A 13804-nucleotide genomic window follows, 5' to 3' on the forward strand; every position below is an offset into this window, starting at 1 on the left:
CCTCTAGTGGCGAGTTATTGTTGTTGCTGTCATTTGTTTTTAATTGGGCATATCTTTGGCCACTCAAACTAGGCTAAGACCCGTACTCTTTCTGAGGCTAAATGGAGCAACTTTAAGATTCTTGGCCTCACCGAAATGTTGTCTGTGCGCGCACTCGCCAGTAAGTACATAGATGTTTAAAAACGTGTGTTGTTCGCGGGCATAAATAGAAGCGCTCGCCACAATGTTTGGAACTTTCTGGCTAGCGGCGCAATTAGCCTGTTAGCATTGCACGATTGCCATATTTTTGACCACCTCAAGTGTTTAGGATTATTGGGCTCGTTGAAATGTTGACTTTTCGTGCGCTCGCAAATAAGTACATTAATATGTGGATTGTTTGATTGCTCTATGCCTCGCATGTGCAGAAATAAAAGTAATCAAAGTATCTCTGCGCAATTAGCCTGTTGGCATTACACAAATGGCTTTTGTGACGTGACAATTGGAGCATTCCTACATTATTTCTTCAAATATGCCACTAGTAGCATTCAGTGTAGAGTTTGTTTCTTTTTCTGGCTCACCTGCCATGGAAAAATGCATCACGTGACCGACGTCGTCGTAGTACACGCCCCAGTGCGAGTGGCAGTTGGGTAAGGAGAACTCCATCTGAATTTGGCCGATGACGCCTTCTCCTCGATCTGCGCGTCAAATCGTCGCGTGCGGCGACCGAAAGAGGAAAAAAAAAGCCTGATCGTGACGGCCTTTTTGTGTGCCGGCAGGTTCCACCGCATTTCCATCCCGCGATCTTAAATCCAGCCGACGGACCCGATTGTCGGAATTTCACCCAAGCGCAAAAACACGGTGCGATAGTCGAGGGGGAAAGCCATTTCAAAGGATCGAATGGCTCCTCAACCGGGATTGGATTAAAAAGAAACAAGGCGGCAGGGGCGGGCGGGTGAGGAGGATTTTAATAAAAGCAACCAAATTAAGCAGTAAACCATTTTCATGAAAAAAAAAATGTCCATTTAAAGATCATTTTTAGCTTTTCTTTTGACGGAAATGTCAAAAACAAATAACAGAAATGACCTTGAAATGAAAAGAATGGCTCCTAAATGAACGGGAAGCAGATGACAAGTGAACACAAAATCCACAGGAAGTGATCAAATGTAACTGGAAGCAAAGCGCAGGCAGGCAGGCGTTGAGCGACCAAACGGAGCAAAGCCTTTCCACAACTTAACTTGCACGCAATAGACACGTCTCAAATGTTCTGACTTTTGACCACAAGGCCATCTGCTTTTGAGCAAAACTCCGCATTGTGTTGGCACGCCATTTTTATAGTAAAAAGTAGAAAAGTTTAAAGTTTAAGAGTAAAAGTGTGGAGTTGGCACGTGGCTAGGACGGCTCCTGGTCGCCGCCGGCTTTGGCGTCGACGATGGTCTGGAAGACTTCGGTGGCGGACTCGGTCTCCTTGTTTTTGGACCTGGTGGGAATCTGGGAAGAAGACAGACAGACAGACAGACAGCAGGGCGGTTGGTCGCCACACCACTTTGGCGGCGGTCGCACCTGGTTGCAGACGGCTATCCCGTAGCGCACGTAGGTGGCAAAGTGCTCGCAGTTCAACCACAAGAGGTTGTAGGCCAGCTCCTCGTCCTCCAGGGCGTCGCGCCGCCGCCGCATCTCCAGGGGCGAGGAGGGCGGGAAACAGTGGCGGTTGTTGCTGATGAGGACGTGGACGCCTTTGGGGACGGTCACCTCGGCCAGCGGCACTCGCCGGATGCGGGTCAAGCCCAGCAGCACGTCGCCGACCAAGGGGAACACCGATTGGATGGAGGTGCGGATGTTGTTCATCAAGTGGCCTTCCTCTGACCAAGGAAACCCAAATCAAGCCGACCGCTCCAAAATGCTGCCATTTTTCCATTTTCCACTTTTTCTTTTTCTTTTTCTGACTCACCTGCCACAGCAAAGTGTATAACGTGACCGTCGTCGTCGTACACGCCCCAGTGCGAGTAGCCGATGGGGTAGGAGAACTCGATCAGGTCTCCAAATTTGGCCGATGACGCGATCTCCTCCAGCTGCGCGGAATATTATTGTCGTGAGTCGATGGCGTAAGCCGACCCAACCGGAAAAGCGTGCGGCGGCGGCGGCGCCTCCGTTTCGCGTCCCGACGGGTTCCACCGCATTGCGAGCCGTGCCCAATTGTCCTTGGCCACCGTACTAGACGGAAGCGATTGTTGGAATTTCACCCAAGCGCAAAATCACCGTGCCATGGTCGAGCGGCAAAGCCATTTGAGAGGCTCTGATGGGTCCTCATTCGGGATTGGATAAGAAAGCGGGCGCCAAACTCGACTTGACTCCAATAGCCGAATACCCCATTGAGTTGTTTCTATCAAAAAACTCTTTTTTTAAATCTGCAATGTTTACACTGAACACCCTTAACTTTGGCACGTTCAAACAAAGGCCACACGATTGGTACCCTTGGATCAACTTAACCCTTTTCCTAAAAGAAGGTAGCCACGGCCAATGACGGTGATAGACGTCCAAGCGGGAGGCCCGTGTTGGTATCCAGTCTTAAATTGGCTTTTTCTCCCCCCGCCCGTAACACCACTGGACAGCTATCATCATCATCCATTTTCCAAGGCGGAAATCATCACTTGACTGGAAACAATCTTTCCGTTTTAGGTACGAATCAACAATGTCATATTTGAGAATGCTTCCTACCTGCGCCTCCAAGTCCATCTTGGACTCCTTTACGTGGATGTTGACTTGCTTGTGCGTATTTGGCCGTTTGAACGGGGCGTGTTGGATGCCTTCGCCGCCTTGGCGTGCGTGCGTGCGTGCGTGCTTGCTTGCGTGCGTGCGTGCGTGCGTGCATGTGTGCGTGGGAGGGAACACGGAGTGATGAAAGGTGCACTTCAGGTTAGGACAGTGTGACTGAGAGAGCAGTCCCAGGCAAAGCCAGACCAGACCAGACCAGACCAGAACATCTCTATTGCTACTTCTATTTTTCATTTGGTGTATTTCAAGTTGACACTTGTAGCAATGAATTTTTCTCTCTCATTTTGATCTAAAAATCAAAATCAAATGTTTGTAGTCCATGTGCCGTAATTGTTCATGTTTCTCTTGACGGCGCATCCATTCGTTTGAATCTCAGAAAAAGACAAGAAAATCTTTTCGAAATAACCACGAGATGATTGACGTGATTTTGTCAACAAACTGTCATTTAGAAGATCTTTTATGAACCCGTGCCCATGTCTATTAATTCAGTCAATTCGTGCATAAATGGCTGGGGGTTCTTCTTTTTTTGTCCACTGGTGGCAGTAGCGAGCTTCGGTGGCCTTCAACTCCGTCTACAAATATCCGAAGAAGAAAGAGCAGAAGAAACCCGCGAAGATTGTGAATGATTTGGATTCCCCTTCAAGCAAGTGTTAAAAGGTAAGGGCCTTCTTTCTTTGCTCCATTCCGTTCTGTCCAACTTGTTTTCCTCTTCTTCCGGTGTGACGCAAAAGGGAGACCATTTGCTATTCCTCACTACAATGTTAAAATGCAGAGTTTGCCTTCGTCTATTTGAACAGACGGCGTCAATTGTCAAAGGAACAGCGGACCTTACTTCAAATCCAAATAGCAATCGGCGACATTTTTTTTTGTCTGTCTTGAGGATGACTTGAGTGTGACATGCTTGCTTTGTGACGTCCAGGTGGCTCGCGATGGCCACCGCCCAGCCGCCACACAAGAGACAACTGAGCGCCTCCTCCGAAATGTAAGTCACTCGTCTCGTCTCGTCTGCTCACTCTGTCGTCGCGATGAATGGCTTGGCGGCCAATTAGGGAGGGGGCAGACGCTTTTTTTGTTGTTGTTAGCAGCTTAATGTTCTAGCTTTTCACTTTCTGGACTGCTGGCAAAAAAGTGATCATTTATTTGTTCCCCCGGGATGGATGGCAGGCCCGCCCTCAGCGCCGCAGAGTCGGCCGGTCTGGGAAGCGAAGAGGCCGGGACGGAAAGCGGCGTCGCCGTCTTTCACTACTACCAGCGAGATGTGCTTAACAAAGACGGCGTCGAGCTGTGCTTCGAAGAGGTCCGAGCCAAAGATTTTCACAACCGACGACAGAAGCGACTGCACGGTGCGGCGGGTGGAGGGAGGCACGCATGCACACACTCACTGCCGCCCTTCCCTTCCCTCTACTAGCACTGAACCACATGACAGACCTCTGATTTGAGGACTAGAGCTTTGGCAGGGTCTACCCCGCCAGTTTGCCAGCTGGCCATCTGACCCACCCACACACACGCGCGCCCCTTTTTGTCTCGCTTTTAGACGAAAGACAGTGTCTGCGCCAGGAGAAGATGCAACTGGAGCTGCAGGTGGCGCGCATCCGGAGCCTCTCAAAGTCGTCCGGTCTGCCACCACCGCCCCATCACGGGTAAGACGGACGACGACGAGGATCTCCGCGCGTGGCATCCCGACTGCGTCTGAGTTCCCGTCGCACAGGATGTCGGAGGCGGAGCCGGAGCCGGGCCCCGGCGAGGACGCTCGTCTCCCGGACCGCGTCGCCCGCTCGCGGGTAAGTGGACGGAGGGCGGCCGACGGACACTGACCGCCGATCGGGCCAATAAAAAAAACAACTCTTTTGTCCTCCTTTACCATGTACAAATGTTTAACAAGCCCTGTATATTTTCATCTCCGTGCATCACCATCTACACAGTGTGTGTTCTTGTCACTTTGTCTACTTTTGAAAGCAGCGCCAGGGTGAAGCGGATCCCACGCCTCTTCCGCCAGAATGGGAGTCCTTTTCCGCGGAGGAGGTCGGCCCCGAGCTGGTACGCCGCGCCGCCCCGCGTAAGACGTCCGCCCGCCCGCCCGCCGACAATGACATTGCGACGCAGCGAGGCGCAAAGTGACGCCGTGCCATCCGTCTAGCCGACGGGGACCGACAGCCGTGGGCGCGTCGCGACCTCCCTCCCTGCCTGGACTCTGAAGCGCCCCTGCCGGACGTGCGGGAATACGACGTGGTGTGTCTGGGTGCGTTGACACGGCCGTGGCCCGTCGTCCGGTTCCGTGGGATGAGCGCCAACTGCGGCGTTCGTCTTGGTTCGCAATAATCGCGTGGCCGGCCGGCGCCGGAACTTCGTCGTCTTACAATGGAGTTCACGTGGAGGGTGGACGGGCGCTGCCAAAGGTCAAGTGGGTTCACCTTAGGCTGAAGAACCCAAGAAGCATCCGGTTGCACTTGTAGGACACTAGTTTTGTGGAAACGCTTTCTTCTTTTGAGCTTGGAACCAAAGCACCCCCATGCCCAATAGTTTGGCCACCCCTGCCCTAAGCGGTACCTGAGAAAGGAAGACTAATTGATTTCCTTATGAAGCCTTTTCTGTCTGTCTGGCTAGCTGGATTTGTGTCCCAAAAATGCTATGCCATCCTTCACTTCTAGTCGCATTGGTGGGACCTTTAAGTACAAGTGGTGACTTTTTTTCAATGTCATTGTATTTTTGGGTGCAGGTGGCACGCGCTACCAGACGTCACGGCGCCTCCTGGAGGAGAGTGGCGTGCTGGCCTACGAAGGCTCGCGGGGCCAATGCTCTGTCATCATCAAGGTAAGCCTTCTCACGCCTTCCTCTCCCCGTGCGCCGTGGCCTTTGTCAAAAAATAACGGCAAGCCCCTCCCCCCGGTCTTTCTAGCTCTCGCGGGAATTTGACACGTTCGCACATGTGATGGAAGAGTGGCCGGCCGGCCCCAACTCGCCGCTGCTCCGCCGTTTTCGTTTTCGGGACGGCTGCGTCACCGTCTACGAGGCCCCTCCCTCTCGCGTCTTCTCCGTCGGTGACCTCTCGTCGGGACGCGCTTGTCAGACGGCGGGGTGAGGTGACTGGGGTGTTCCCGCAGGCGTTTTCAGAGTGCCAGCCCCCCGAGGAGTGGTCGTCGGGATTGGCGCTTTCCCTGCTGTGGCTGATGGCGGCCATGCGCGCTCGGGGCGCCGCGCCCGCGGACCTGCGGCCGGACGTCGTCGTCTCCTGTCACGCGTGAGTCCCGTTGGCGACGATGACAAATCGAGCCCCGGCCTCGCGTCACCCGACTCCTTTTCATTTCAGCGCGGGAGGGCGCTCCGATTGTCTGTTTCCTCTGGAATGGTGCGCCGCGGACACACGGGAGGATCGGGATCCAGATCGGGATCGGGATCAGGATCAGGTGGACTCCCCAGACGTGACCCAAAATCTGCATCTCCTGCTTAACGAGTGCAAGATGGCAACCTTGGAAGGCGACGGGCGCCAGACGGGGGGTCATTCTGGAGAAACGCGAGCGAGGTAACGCGCGACCGGGTCGGCCACGACGCCCTCCTTTTTAAAAAATGTTTGCTTGCCTGACGAGGTCCAGTACGAGCATTTTGTACGATAACCCGTTCCTTTTTTCCCCACTGTACAGCGTCGACGTGAACTCGTACTAAGCACTGTTTTTTGTGGTTGCAGGGCCTCAACGGGCAGCCCGTGGGGCGACGCCGTCCGCTCGCTGCTCAAACTGGACTCCTGGACATCAGAGCAACGGGAATTGTTTGCCGACCGCTGCGAACAATTGGAGTCGGACCGTTCCGTCTCCGAGAAAGGCGTTCGTTTTCAATGAAGAATGACTCTTTCGGAGACAGAAATGCTGACTTTGGCTAACACGTCTGCATTTCTTCATCTATCTTTGACTTATTTGACAACCATGAATACAAAATCAAATTCAATAAAATCAACTGACATTCCGCTTCATAGTTTTTTGTTTTTGTTTACTAATTAAAAGTGTACAGAAAGAAAGTCTACCATTGAAAATGGAATTGGAAGCATTTGACCACGCCCCCTGGCACCCTGACCACACCCCTAATCGCTGGTCTTCATTACAGTTCTATACAGCGGAGCCTGGGAGACCCCTAGAGGCTGGATGTGGCGTATAGCCATGGTGTTTCCTTATATACGTACGTATTGTTCATTCTACGTCACTGTGGCTGGCTTACTTCCGACTGCTTGGATGACGTCGGAATGTTTTCTTTCTTTTAAGAACAACTCCGGAAGTATTGGATACGTGTATGTGGTGACGCCGGTCACTCAATTGCTTTTCAAATCGGCGCCGTGAAGCCTAGTGACCAATTTAAAAAAAAAAAAAAAAAAAGTCCGGGTGATGTTTTGTCGAACAGTCATGGAAACTTTGAATTGGCGAATATATTATTTCAGCGAGTGTACGCTGGAGGGGTCGCCACCCGCGAGTCAACGAGAAGGGAAAGACAAACGGACTGGTCGCCAGTCGTTGTCTGAGCAAATGAAGACAAGCGTCAGCGTTCTTCTCGCTTTATTTATTTATCGACGTATTTATTTATGTATCTATTGTGTAGCAGACCGTTTTAATGCGGAACTTTTGACTTCATTTGCACGATTTCTATTTGATGTTCTCAGTCAAGCTAACCGTGTAACAACAGCCGCCACGACCAACGTCAAGTTTCACTTCATGATTTAAACTTGAAATCATGAAATTTTAAAGCGAAGGCAGGAAGTAGACGTTCGTCTATCGTCCACCTTTAAAGTCAAGGGCGTTGCTGCTCCTCCAAACAAAAGTCGAATCGTACGCGAGCCCGGAACGCCCCCGTCCGTCGCCGTCGTCCTCTTGTTTTGAAAGCCAAGCGCCCGTTTCCGTCGCCGTCCTCTTGTTTTGAAAGCCAAGCGCCCGTTTCCGTCGACGCTAGCATTGGTAGCGCCAACATTTTCGATCACGTCAGGGCTTCCTCGGAAGAGGAAAAGAAACGCCAATTAATCGCAACAAGAAAAAGAAGATGGACTAAAGATGGCCCACAACTCCGGCCATTTGTTGCACGGTAAGGCCGAGCGGGACACGCCGCTTCGTCACCTTGGCACCTTTGTCAAAGGGACCAACGCTTTGGGTGGGTGGGCTAGCAAAACCGGGTGGGCTAGCAAAACGCGGCCACGTTAGCCTGACCGGCCCGGAAAAGAACACCCAACGCGCTAGCCTGGCTCCCGGCCGTTGGAGAACAATGCGGGCTAGCAAGTGGGAGGAAGATAGCCGGCTCTTATGCCCCCCTACCTGGAGCTTTTTTCACCTCCCCGCTTCGCCCCCGACCCCCTCTCGCCTCGGCCCGTGCAGTGGCGCTCTTGTCTCGGGAGATGATTACTACTACTAGTAGTAGTAGTACATCTCCAAGTGGAGTGGACTGCATCTGTAAAGGGAGTCAAATTAGCGCCACAACCCAGGCTAGCTAGCTAGCTGGCTCCCTACCTTAACAACACACGCCACATAAATAGCAAATTCAACTTCCTGTCGCCTTTTATTACAGTGTCATACTGTAAAAGATGATGATCTTTTTATGGAACGAGAGGGCAAGGGGTCACGAATGTCTTGACTCCAGCCTTCCTTCCCAACCCGATTTGATGTTGGCACGTCCTGAAACCCGTGGAAAAGATCCCTGACGTGCCCCCTTTCCTCACGTGCACAACAAATGAGTTTGGTGGTACGTCCATTTTTGCCACTGGGCCAAACCTTGAAAAATCAGGAAAGCTTAAGTGAAATGTTTCCCTGTGATCAGATGTTGCCCGAGTTTCTCACAGCCCCTCAGCTGGCTTTTTAAGGGGCAAAAGTTCCGGTCGCGAGGCGGAAGAAGCGCTGTTTGCGGCGCCCACTGACTTTTTTTGTTTCTTTGTTCCCAACGCGAAGCTCTGGAGAGATCGGAGGCCCGTCCGGACGGTGGCTACAAACACAAGTGGAGTTTCCTCCCGGGCGCCGGCCGAGAAGATGATGATGAGGAAGAGGAGGAGCAGGAGCCACGGTAAGCGCGGCCGCCCCTTTCTCCACGCTTTTCCCAACGTCCGGCCCGTGCCTCCATCCTCAGCTCCGGCGCCGTGACGTCGTCGGGGACGGAGCTGCCGCGGTGCGCGTCGTCGCGTGGACACCGGGTAATTGGTCGGCCGACCTCATTTAAGCCGTGGGGACACTAAAACGGTGGCGCTCTGGCGTTAGCTTGCTTCCTTCCGGCTGCTCACGGCCACTCCCTCTGACTTTGCGCCCGCAGTCTCCTCCTCCGAGGCTCCCGGCCCCCGCCGACACCCTGAGGACGTACGAAAAGCGCTCTCTCAGTCTGGCGAGGCCCAAAAAGCTCGGGTGCGCCACCGTTGGACCACTCGGGGCCGTGCGAAGGTTCCTTTGTAAAGACCAATGTTCCCCCGCAGCTTAAGTTGGGCCGGCGCAGGCGGCTCGGCGGTCAGCCACGGCCCTTCGCAAGGCTCGGTGCAGCGGGGCCGCCATTTTCAGCACGCGCAGATGACCTCCGGCATCGGGAAGGCCGTCCATAGGTGAGCGAGCGGCGAAGGCCAGAAAATGGAATCCCGTGCCCACGCTTTGTCCTCGCCGCGCTCGGCAGGGACGACTCCGGAGGCGGCGCGGGAGAGGCGGCCCGAGTGGACGACATTGTGCTCACCTGTCCCGACGTGCCAGGTCTGTTGCCCGCTTGACTTCTTCCATCCGTGCGGTAACTTCCTGTTCGGGAAGGGAAGGTTTAGCTGAAGTCTGCGCCCACGTGTGTCTCCGCAACCAGTGAGGGGATCTTTATGGAGCCTCTCTAAGAAATAGGACGGACACACAAGAAGCCATTGATTTTGGGGGGGGGGGGGGGGGGGACTTGGTGACGACAGCCATGGTCATGGCGCTCTCGGACGTCATTTCCCGATAGCAGATTAGCCATTCCCGCTCGCGTGGGTTTTGTCGGGAATCGCGCCCGCGTAAAACAAAGAGCGCTCCCGCAATGGCAACGCACGGGGCAGTCGACGAGGACGGTCGGGCCTAAGCGTGCTTCTCTCCGCTTACAGGCGACGACCTCAAGCGCCTGGTCCAGCAGAAGAGGAAATCGTCGGAGGTGAGAGAGGTTCCGAGCGGGTGCCTCGCCGCCGCCGCTCACTTGACCCCGGCAAATCTTCTTTTGGGCGGCGCTCAGATGGCCGCCATCTCCGAGAAGCCTTGCACCAAGTGCAGAAAGGCGTGCCAGGCGTGTCCGTCGCCCCGCGCGCCCCTCCGAGCCGAGTCGGTCCAGGCCGGCCGGCCCTCCCCCCCGCCGGCCGGCGCGTCCTGCTGCCGAGGCGCCGCCCGCCAGCCGCCCGGGGGCCGGCGGAAGACGGCGTCCCGACTCGACCGCCCCAGTGAGTCCTCGGCTACCGCTCGCGGAAAGGAGGTGGTCACCGCCGCGCCGTTTTTTCGCCCCTCCCCAGTCGTCTTGTCCAGCGACGACGAAGCCGACGACGGCGCCGGGAGACCCGACAGCGTCTCCCCTCGGCCCGCCGACTCGGCGCACTCGTCGCCGGCGCCCTGCGGCGGAGCGGAGGCTAAAAGCGGAGGCGACACGACCGCCGCCTACTTTGAGGACATGGACTTGCAGATGGTCATCCCGCGGCGGAACGTAGCGTGGGACCAGGTGTCTCTCTTCTTTACTCTCTTTTTGGCGCGGCGAGAAAGGCAAAGGCTTTCCGGCCGCTAAATGTCCGTGGGGTGGGGCCCTTTTCAATCCCAGCCCGGCGGCGACCGTGAGGCGGCGTCTTTTTCCCCGTTGGAGGTGGCCACCCGGCCGGGTCCGCCCCAGAAGAGGCATTTTAAAGAGGACTCGGCCAAGTGCAGTAGCATCGTCCTGCGCTGCCGGAGCATCCGCGTGGGAACGTTGCGGCGGACGGTGACCGAGCCAGTGGTGGTGAGTTTGTGGCCACGCCTTATCTCCCCTCCAGTCCCCTCCCCTCACCTCCATACATCTTCCCCCCAGTTTTCGGTGGAGCACATCCAGCTGGAAATGGAAGGTGAGTCCCCTCCCTCCCTCCGCAACTCCCCGCGGGTCAGGCCGCCGCCGCCGCCGCTCACGCCTGTCGTCCGTCGGCGGCGGCAGGGCCGGAGCCCAACACGTCGGAGAAGGTGCTCCTGCGGGCCTCGGAGCTGGTCGGCTGCGAGTGGTGCAGCGTCCGCAAGCTTCCCGTCATGTTCTTCCAGACCACGCCGGGCGAGTGCGTCCGGCTCCGCACGCAGCTCAACATGGCGGCGGCGGCGGACGCCGGCGGCCACTGGTACGACTGTCAGGGCCAGCGTGAGTATCGTCGGCCGGCGCCAGCGCCGTGGGGCTCCCTCCGTCGGGCTCCCGCCACCGCCGCCGGCCCACGCCCGCTCCTCCGCTCGCCCAGAGACGGACGAGAAGTACGTGGTGCTGATCTTCGCCGACGGCCTGGACATGAAGGAGCAGATGATCCTGGAGGACATCTTGTCCGACATCGGACACAACAACCACCTGGATCACTTTCCCTCCAAGTTGCCCTTCGATGAGGCCAACGTCCGGCTGGTCAACTTCAACAAAGCCGCCAAGCTCAAGCGGGACAAGGTGGGAAAGGGCGGCGCGGAGCGGCCCGGCCCGGCCGGGACTCGAGGATGCCGACGCCGTTCAAAACCGCTGCTTTTGTGGGCGCGCACAGCCAAAGGGTGTCGCCGCCCCGCGTCTGCCCGTCACCCGCAGCGTCAATGGCACCGCCGCCTTATTGGAGCAGGAGAACCCGGAAGTGGCCGACCTGCAGCCCACCTTCTCGGGCCCGGTGGTCAAGTGAGTGCGAGCGGAAGCGGGGCGCCTCCCTCGGGGCCTGACGCTGACGGACACTCTGTTTTTCCAGGCTGATGGTGTACCCCCCTCCCCCGGCCAAGGGGGGCATCTCGGTCACCAACGAAGATCTCCACTGCCTTAACGAGGGAGAATTCCTCAACGACGTCATCATCGATTTCTATTTAAAGTGAGCCGGGAAAACGGCTGCGCCGGCGGCGTTCGTCGTCGCCCTGACCAAAGTCCTCTCGGTGTGCAGATATTTAGTTTTGGAGAAACTGAAGAAAGAAGATTCCCAAAGAATCCACGTCTTCAGCTCCTTTTTCTACCGGCGCCTCACCCAAAGAGAGAAGAGCGGCGGTGGCGCCACCCCCGACAGGAGCGGCAACATTCCGTCGGTGTCATCCGCCGCGCGCCGGCGTTTGCCGGGAGAGAAAGAGTTTTTGGTGAACCCCCCCCCCCCCCCCCCCCCACACCGCTTTCCGCAGGATCCCCAAACGCAAGCACAACAGGGTCAAGACGTGGACGCGGCACGTGGACCTCTTCGACAAGGACTTTGTCTTCGTTCCCATCAACGAGTCGTGAGTCGCCGGCGGTTCGTGGGGGTCGGAGTCGGTCTAAGGTCGGTCGACCCCGACCGACGTCCGGTGTCCCGCAGGGCGCACTGGTACCTGGCGGTCATCTGCTTCCCGGGCGCCGAGCTCCCTTCGGAAGAGCTCCCGGAGCGGCCGCCGTCCCCCGCCGAGCGGTCGGCGCGCCTCGGTCAGTCGGCGACCATCCCATTGCATCCGAGGCCTCGACGGTCACGATACGAGTACCGCCGAATGGGGGCGCCGCCGATGACCCGCCGTTTGTCTTCTAGGCGCTTTGCACAGAATCAGCCTGGCTTACTCGGACGAGGACGCCGCGGCTTCGGACGAGCGGGGCTCCAATCAGGTACCGGCGCTCGCCGCGCCTCTCCCGACGACCTCGCGTTGACCTCGCGACCTCGCAGGACCGGTACAGCGACGACGGCGCCTTGCCGGCCGAGGACGCCCCCGACTCGGGCCGGCCCTCCGACGTCGACCCCGGCAAACGGTAAGGGAGCGAGGTCGGGGAGGGAGGGAGGGAGGGAGGGCAGCGGGGTCTGGGAGGTCGAGCGCGCCGGCCGCCGCTCTGACCGCGCGTGTCGTCCTTCAGGTCGTGCATCCTCATCATGGACTCCCTGCGTGGTCCCACCAGGTCAACGGTGGTCAAGACCTTGAGAGAGTAAGGCTGGCCGGAATGGTCGGCGTGCGCTTCCTTCCAATGGCTTTTCCCAGTCGGCCCTGGGGTTCAAATGTGCTCTTTTCAGATACCTGGAAGTGGAATGGGAAGTGCGCAAAGGCGGCGCGCGCAGCTTCGGCAAAAATGTCATGAAGGGCTCCAGTCCCCGCGTGCCGCAGCAGGACAACTTCAGCGACTGCGGCATTTACGTTTTGCAGTACGTGGAGAGTTTCTTTGAGGTGAGGCCGAGGCCCAACAACTGGACCGCCGGCGTTTGGACGGAGACACTTGCGCCGGCCAGCTTTTCTTTTTTCTTTTTTTTCTTCTTCCGTGGGTTCCAGGGATTTTTCTTTTTCCGCCAGAACCCCATCGGCAGCTTCCGGCCACCCCTCTACCTGTCCGAGTGGTTCCCCCAGCAGAGGGTGAAGAGCAAACGTCAGGAGATCGCCAGCCTGATCCTGCGCATCGGAGCGCAGCAGGAAGCCCGCCGGAAGCGGGAGGAGCCGGAGCGCCGCGAGACGGAGCGCCGGGAGACGGAGTGCCTGGAGACATTGTCGCCGCCGCCGCTCGCCCCCTGAACGACGGGGTGGTGCCGTCTTCCGACGCCGCTCCCCCCCCCCGTGGACTTTGCGCGCCCGGAGGAGGTCGCTCCAGCGGACGACGCCCGGCCCCTTCATCCCGAGGGCCGAGAGCGCGTGGCCCGGGCGGAGGAGCCGGGAGACGGCGCCATTCGCTCGGCCGGCCAAACGCTTTGTTCCTGCGTCGCGCCAGATGACCGGCGGAGTTCAAGAAACGAGCGGGAAAATATTGCTGCCGTCCAATGTACAAATGTCCTTTTGTTTGAAATAAAGAGTGACCGAGCAAAAAGTGGTTGCCCTTGATTTCCCGGTACTCGCGAGCATGAACCAATACAGAAGCGGGCACTCGGTTTTGGATGAATTGTGTGGAAGTTGAATTCCCCCGGACCGGGTGTCCACCCAAATATTGATGGCGTGTC

General features: G+C 57.0%; 3 protein-coding genes across 9 annotated transcripts; 2 read left to right on the plus strand and 1 right to left on the minus strand.

Annotated features, from left to right (window-relative positions):
* The first annotated feature begins 21 nt into the window (after nucleotides 1–21).
* Nucleotides 22–6717, plus strand: LOC144064948 (uncharacterized). Of its 6 annotated transcripts, none has more exons than XM_077587860.1 (13): nucleotides 22–160; nucleotides 3298–3408; nucleotides 3671–3733; nucleotides 3916–4094; nucleotides 4286–4391; nucleotides 4460–4532; nucleotides 4708–4807; nucleotides 4889–4990; nucleotides 5468–5562; nucleotides 5648–5785; nucleotides 5853–5989; nucleotides 6059–6271; nucleotides 6434–6717. In XM_077587860.1, exons 2-13 carry the CDS (start codon nucleotides 3374–3376, stop codon nucleotides 6582–6584), a joined length of 1392 nt encoding a protein of 463 aa, XP_077443986.1. In that variant the 5' UTR covers nucleotides 22–160; nucleotides 3298–3373; the 3' UTR covers nucleotides 6585–6717. The 6 variants fall into 6 exon arrangements, with proteins under 6 accessions (XP_077443986.1, XP_077443985.1, XP_077443988.1 ...); XM_077587859.1 differs by having other exon boundaries at nucleotides 31–160; nucleotides 3295–3408; XM_077587862.1 differs by having other exon boundaries at nucleotides 81–160; nucleotides 3288–3408; nucleotides 4711–4807.
* LOC144064949 (phospholipase A and acyltransferase 2-like) lies at nucleotides 1290–2849 on the minus strand. The gene is made up of 4 exons (XM_077587864.1): nucleotides 2695–2849; nucleotides 1928–2048; nucleotides 1540–1838; nucleotides 1290–1467 (listed from the first exon to the last, which is right to left on the minus strand). Exons 1-4 carry the CDS (start codon nucleotides 2710–2712, stop codon nucleotides 1369–1371), a joined length of 537 nt encoding a protein of 178 aa, XP_077443990.1. The 5' UTR covers nucleotides 2713–2849; the 3' UTR covers nucleotides 1290–1368.
* Nucleotides 6718–6978: 261 nt separating the features above from the next.
* Nucleotides 6979–13674, plus strand: LOC144064867 (sentrin-specific protease 6-like). Of its 2 annotated transcripts, XM_077587724.1 has the most exons (24): nucleotides 6979–7809; nucleotides 8664–8775; nucleotides 8839–8902; nucleotides 9019–9107; nucleotides 9176–9298; nucleotides 9367–9440; nucleotides 9812–9858; nucleotides 9937–10138; nucleotides 10208–10410; nucleotides 10507–10680; nucleotides 10750–10783; nucleotides 10870–10895; nucleotides 10971–11064; nucleotides 11159–11352; nucleotides 11444–11568; nucleotides 11636–11752; nucleotides 11822–11956; nucleotides 12051–12143; nucleotides 12221–12324; nucleotides 12425–12498; nucleotides 12557–12639; nucleotides 12742–12810; nucleotides 12896–13046; nucleotides 13170–13674. In XM_077587724.1, exons 1-24 carry the CDS (start codon nucleotides 7779–7781, stop codon nucleotides 13383–13385), a joined length of 2634 nt encoding a protein of 877 aa, XP_077443850.1. In that variant the 5' UTR covers nucleotides 6979–7778; the 3' UTR covers nucleotides 13386–13674. The 2 variants fall into 2 exon arrangements, with proteins under 2 accessions (XP_077443850.1, XP_077443849.1); XM_077587723.1 differs by having other exon boundaries at nucleotides 6982–7809; nucleotides 10870–11064.
* The last annotated feature ends 130 nt before the right edge of the window (nucleotides 13675–13804 follow it).

Source organism: Stigmatopora argus, chromosome 19 (genome assembly GCF_051989625.1).
Source record: "Stigmatopora argus isolate UIUO_Sarg chromosome 19, RoL_Sarg_1.0, whole genome shotgun sequence".
NCBI classification, from domain to species: domain Eukaryota; kingdom Metazoa; phylum Chordata; class Actinopteri; order Syngnathiformes; family Syngnathidae; genus Stigmatopora; species Stigmatopora argus.

Excerpts from the sequence above, each read along its gene's own strand:
- LOC144064867 (XM_077587723.1), top strand. The coding sequence starts at position 7,779 with ATGGCCCACAACTCCGGCCATTTGTTGCACG. Across the intron at positions 11,065-11,158 it reads GTACGACTGTCAGGGCCAGC|AGACGGACGAGAAGTACGTG; the intron begins GTGAGTATCGTC and ends CCGCTCGCCCAG. Across the intron at positions 12,144-12,220 it reads TTCGTTCCCATCAACGAGTC|GGCGCACTGGTACCTGGCGG; the intron begins GTGAGTCGCCGG and ends GGTGTCCCGCAG.
- LOC144064948 (XM_077587860.1), top strand. The coding sequence starts at position 3,374 with ATGATTTGGATTCCCCTTCAAGCAAGTGTTAAAAG. Across the intron at positions 3,409-3,670 it reads CTTCAAGCAAGTGTTAAAAG|GTGGCTCGCGATGGCCACCG; the intron begins GTAAGGGCCTTC and ends TGTGACGTCCAG. Across the intron at positions 4,533-4,707 it reads ACCGCGTCGCCCGCTCGCGG|CAGCGCCAGGGTGAAGCGGA; the intron begins GTAAGTGGACGG and ends TACTTTTGAAAG.
- LOC144064949 (XM_077587864.1), bottom strand. Across the intron at positions 1,839-1,927 it reads TATACACTTTGCTGTGGCAG|AGGAAGGCCACTTGATGAAC; the intron begins GTGAGTCAGAAA and ends TTCCTTGGTCAG. Across the intron at positions 1,468-1,539 it reads GGATAGCCGTCTGCAACCAG|ATTCCCACCAGGTCCAAAAA; the intron begins GTGCGACCGCCG and ends TCTTCTTCCCAG.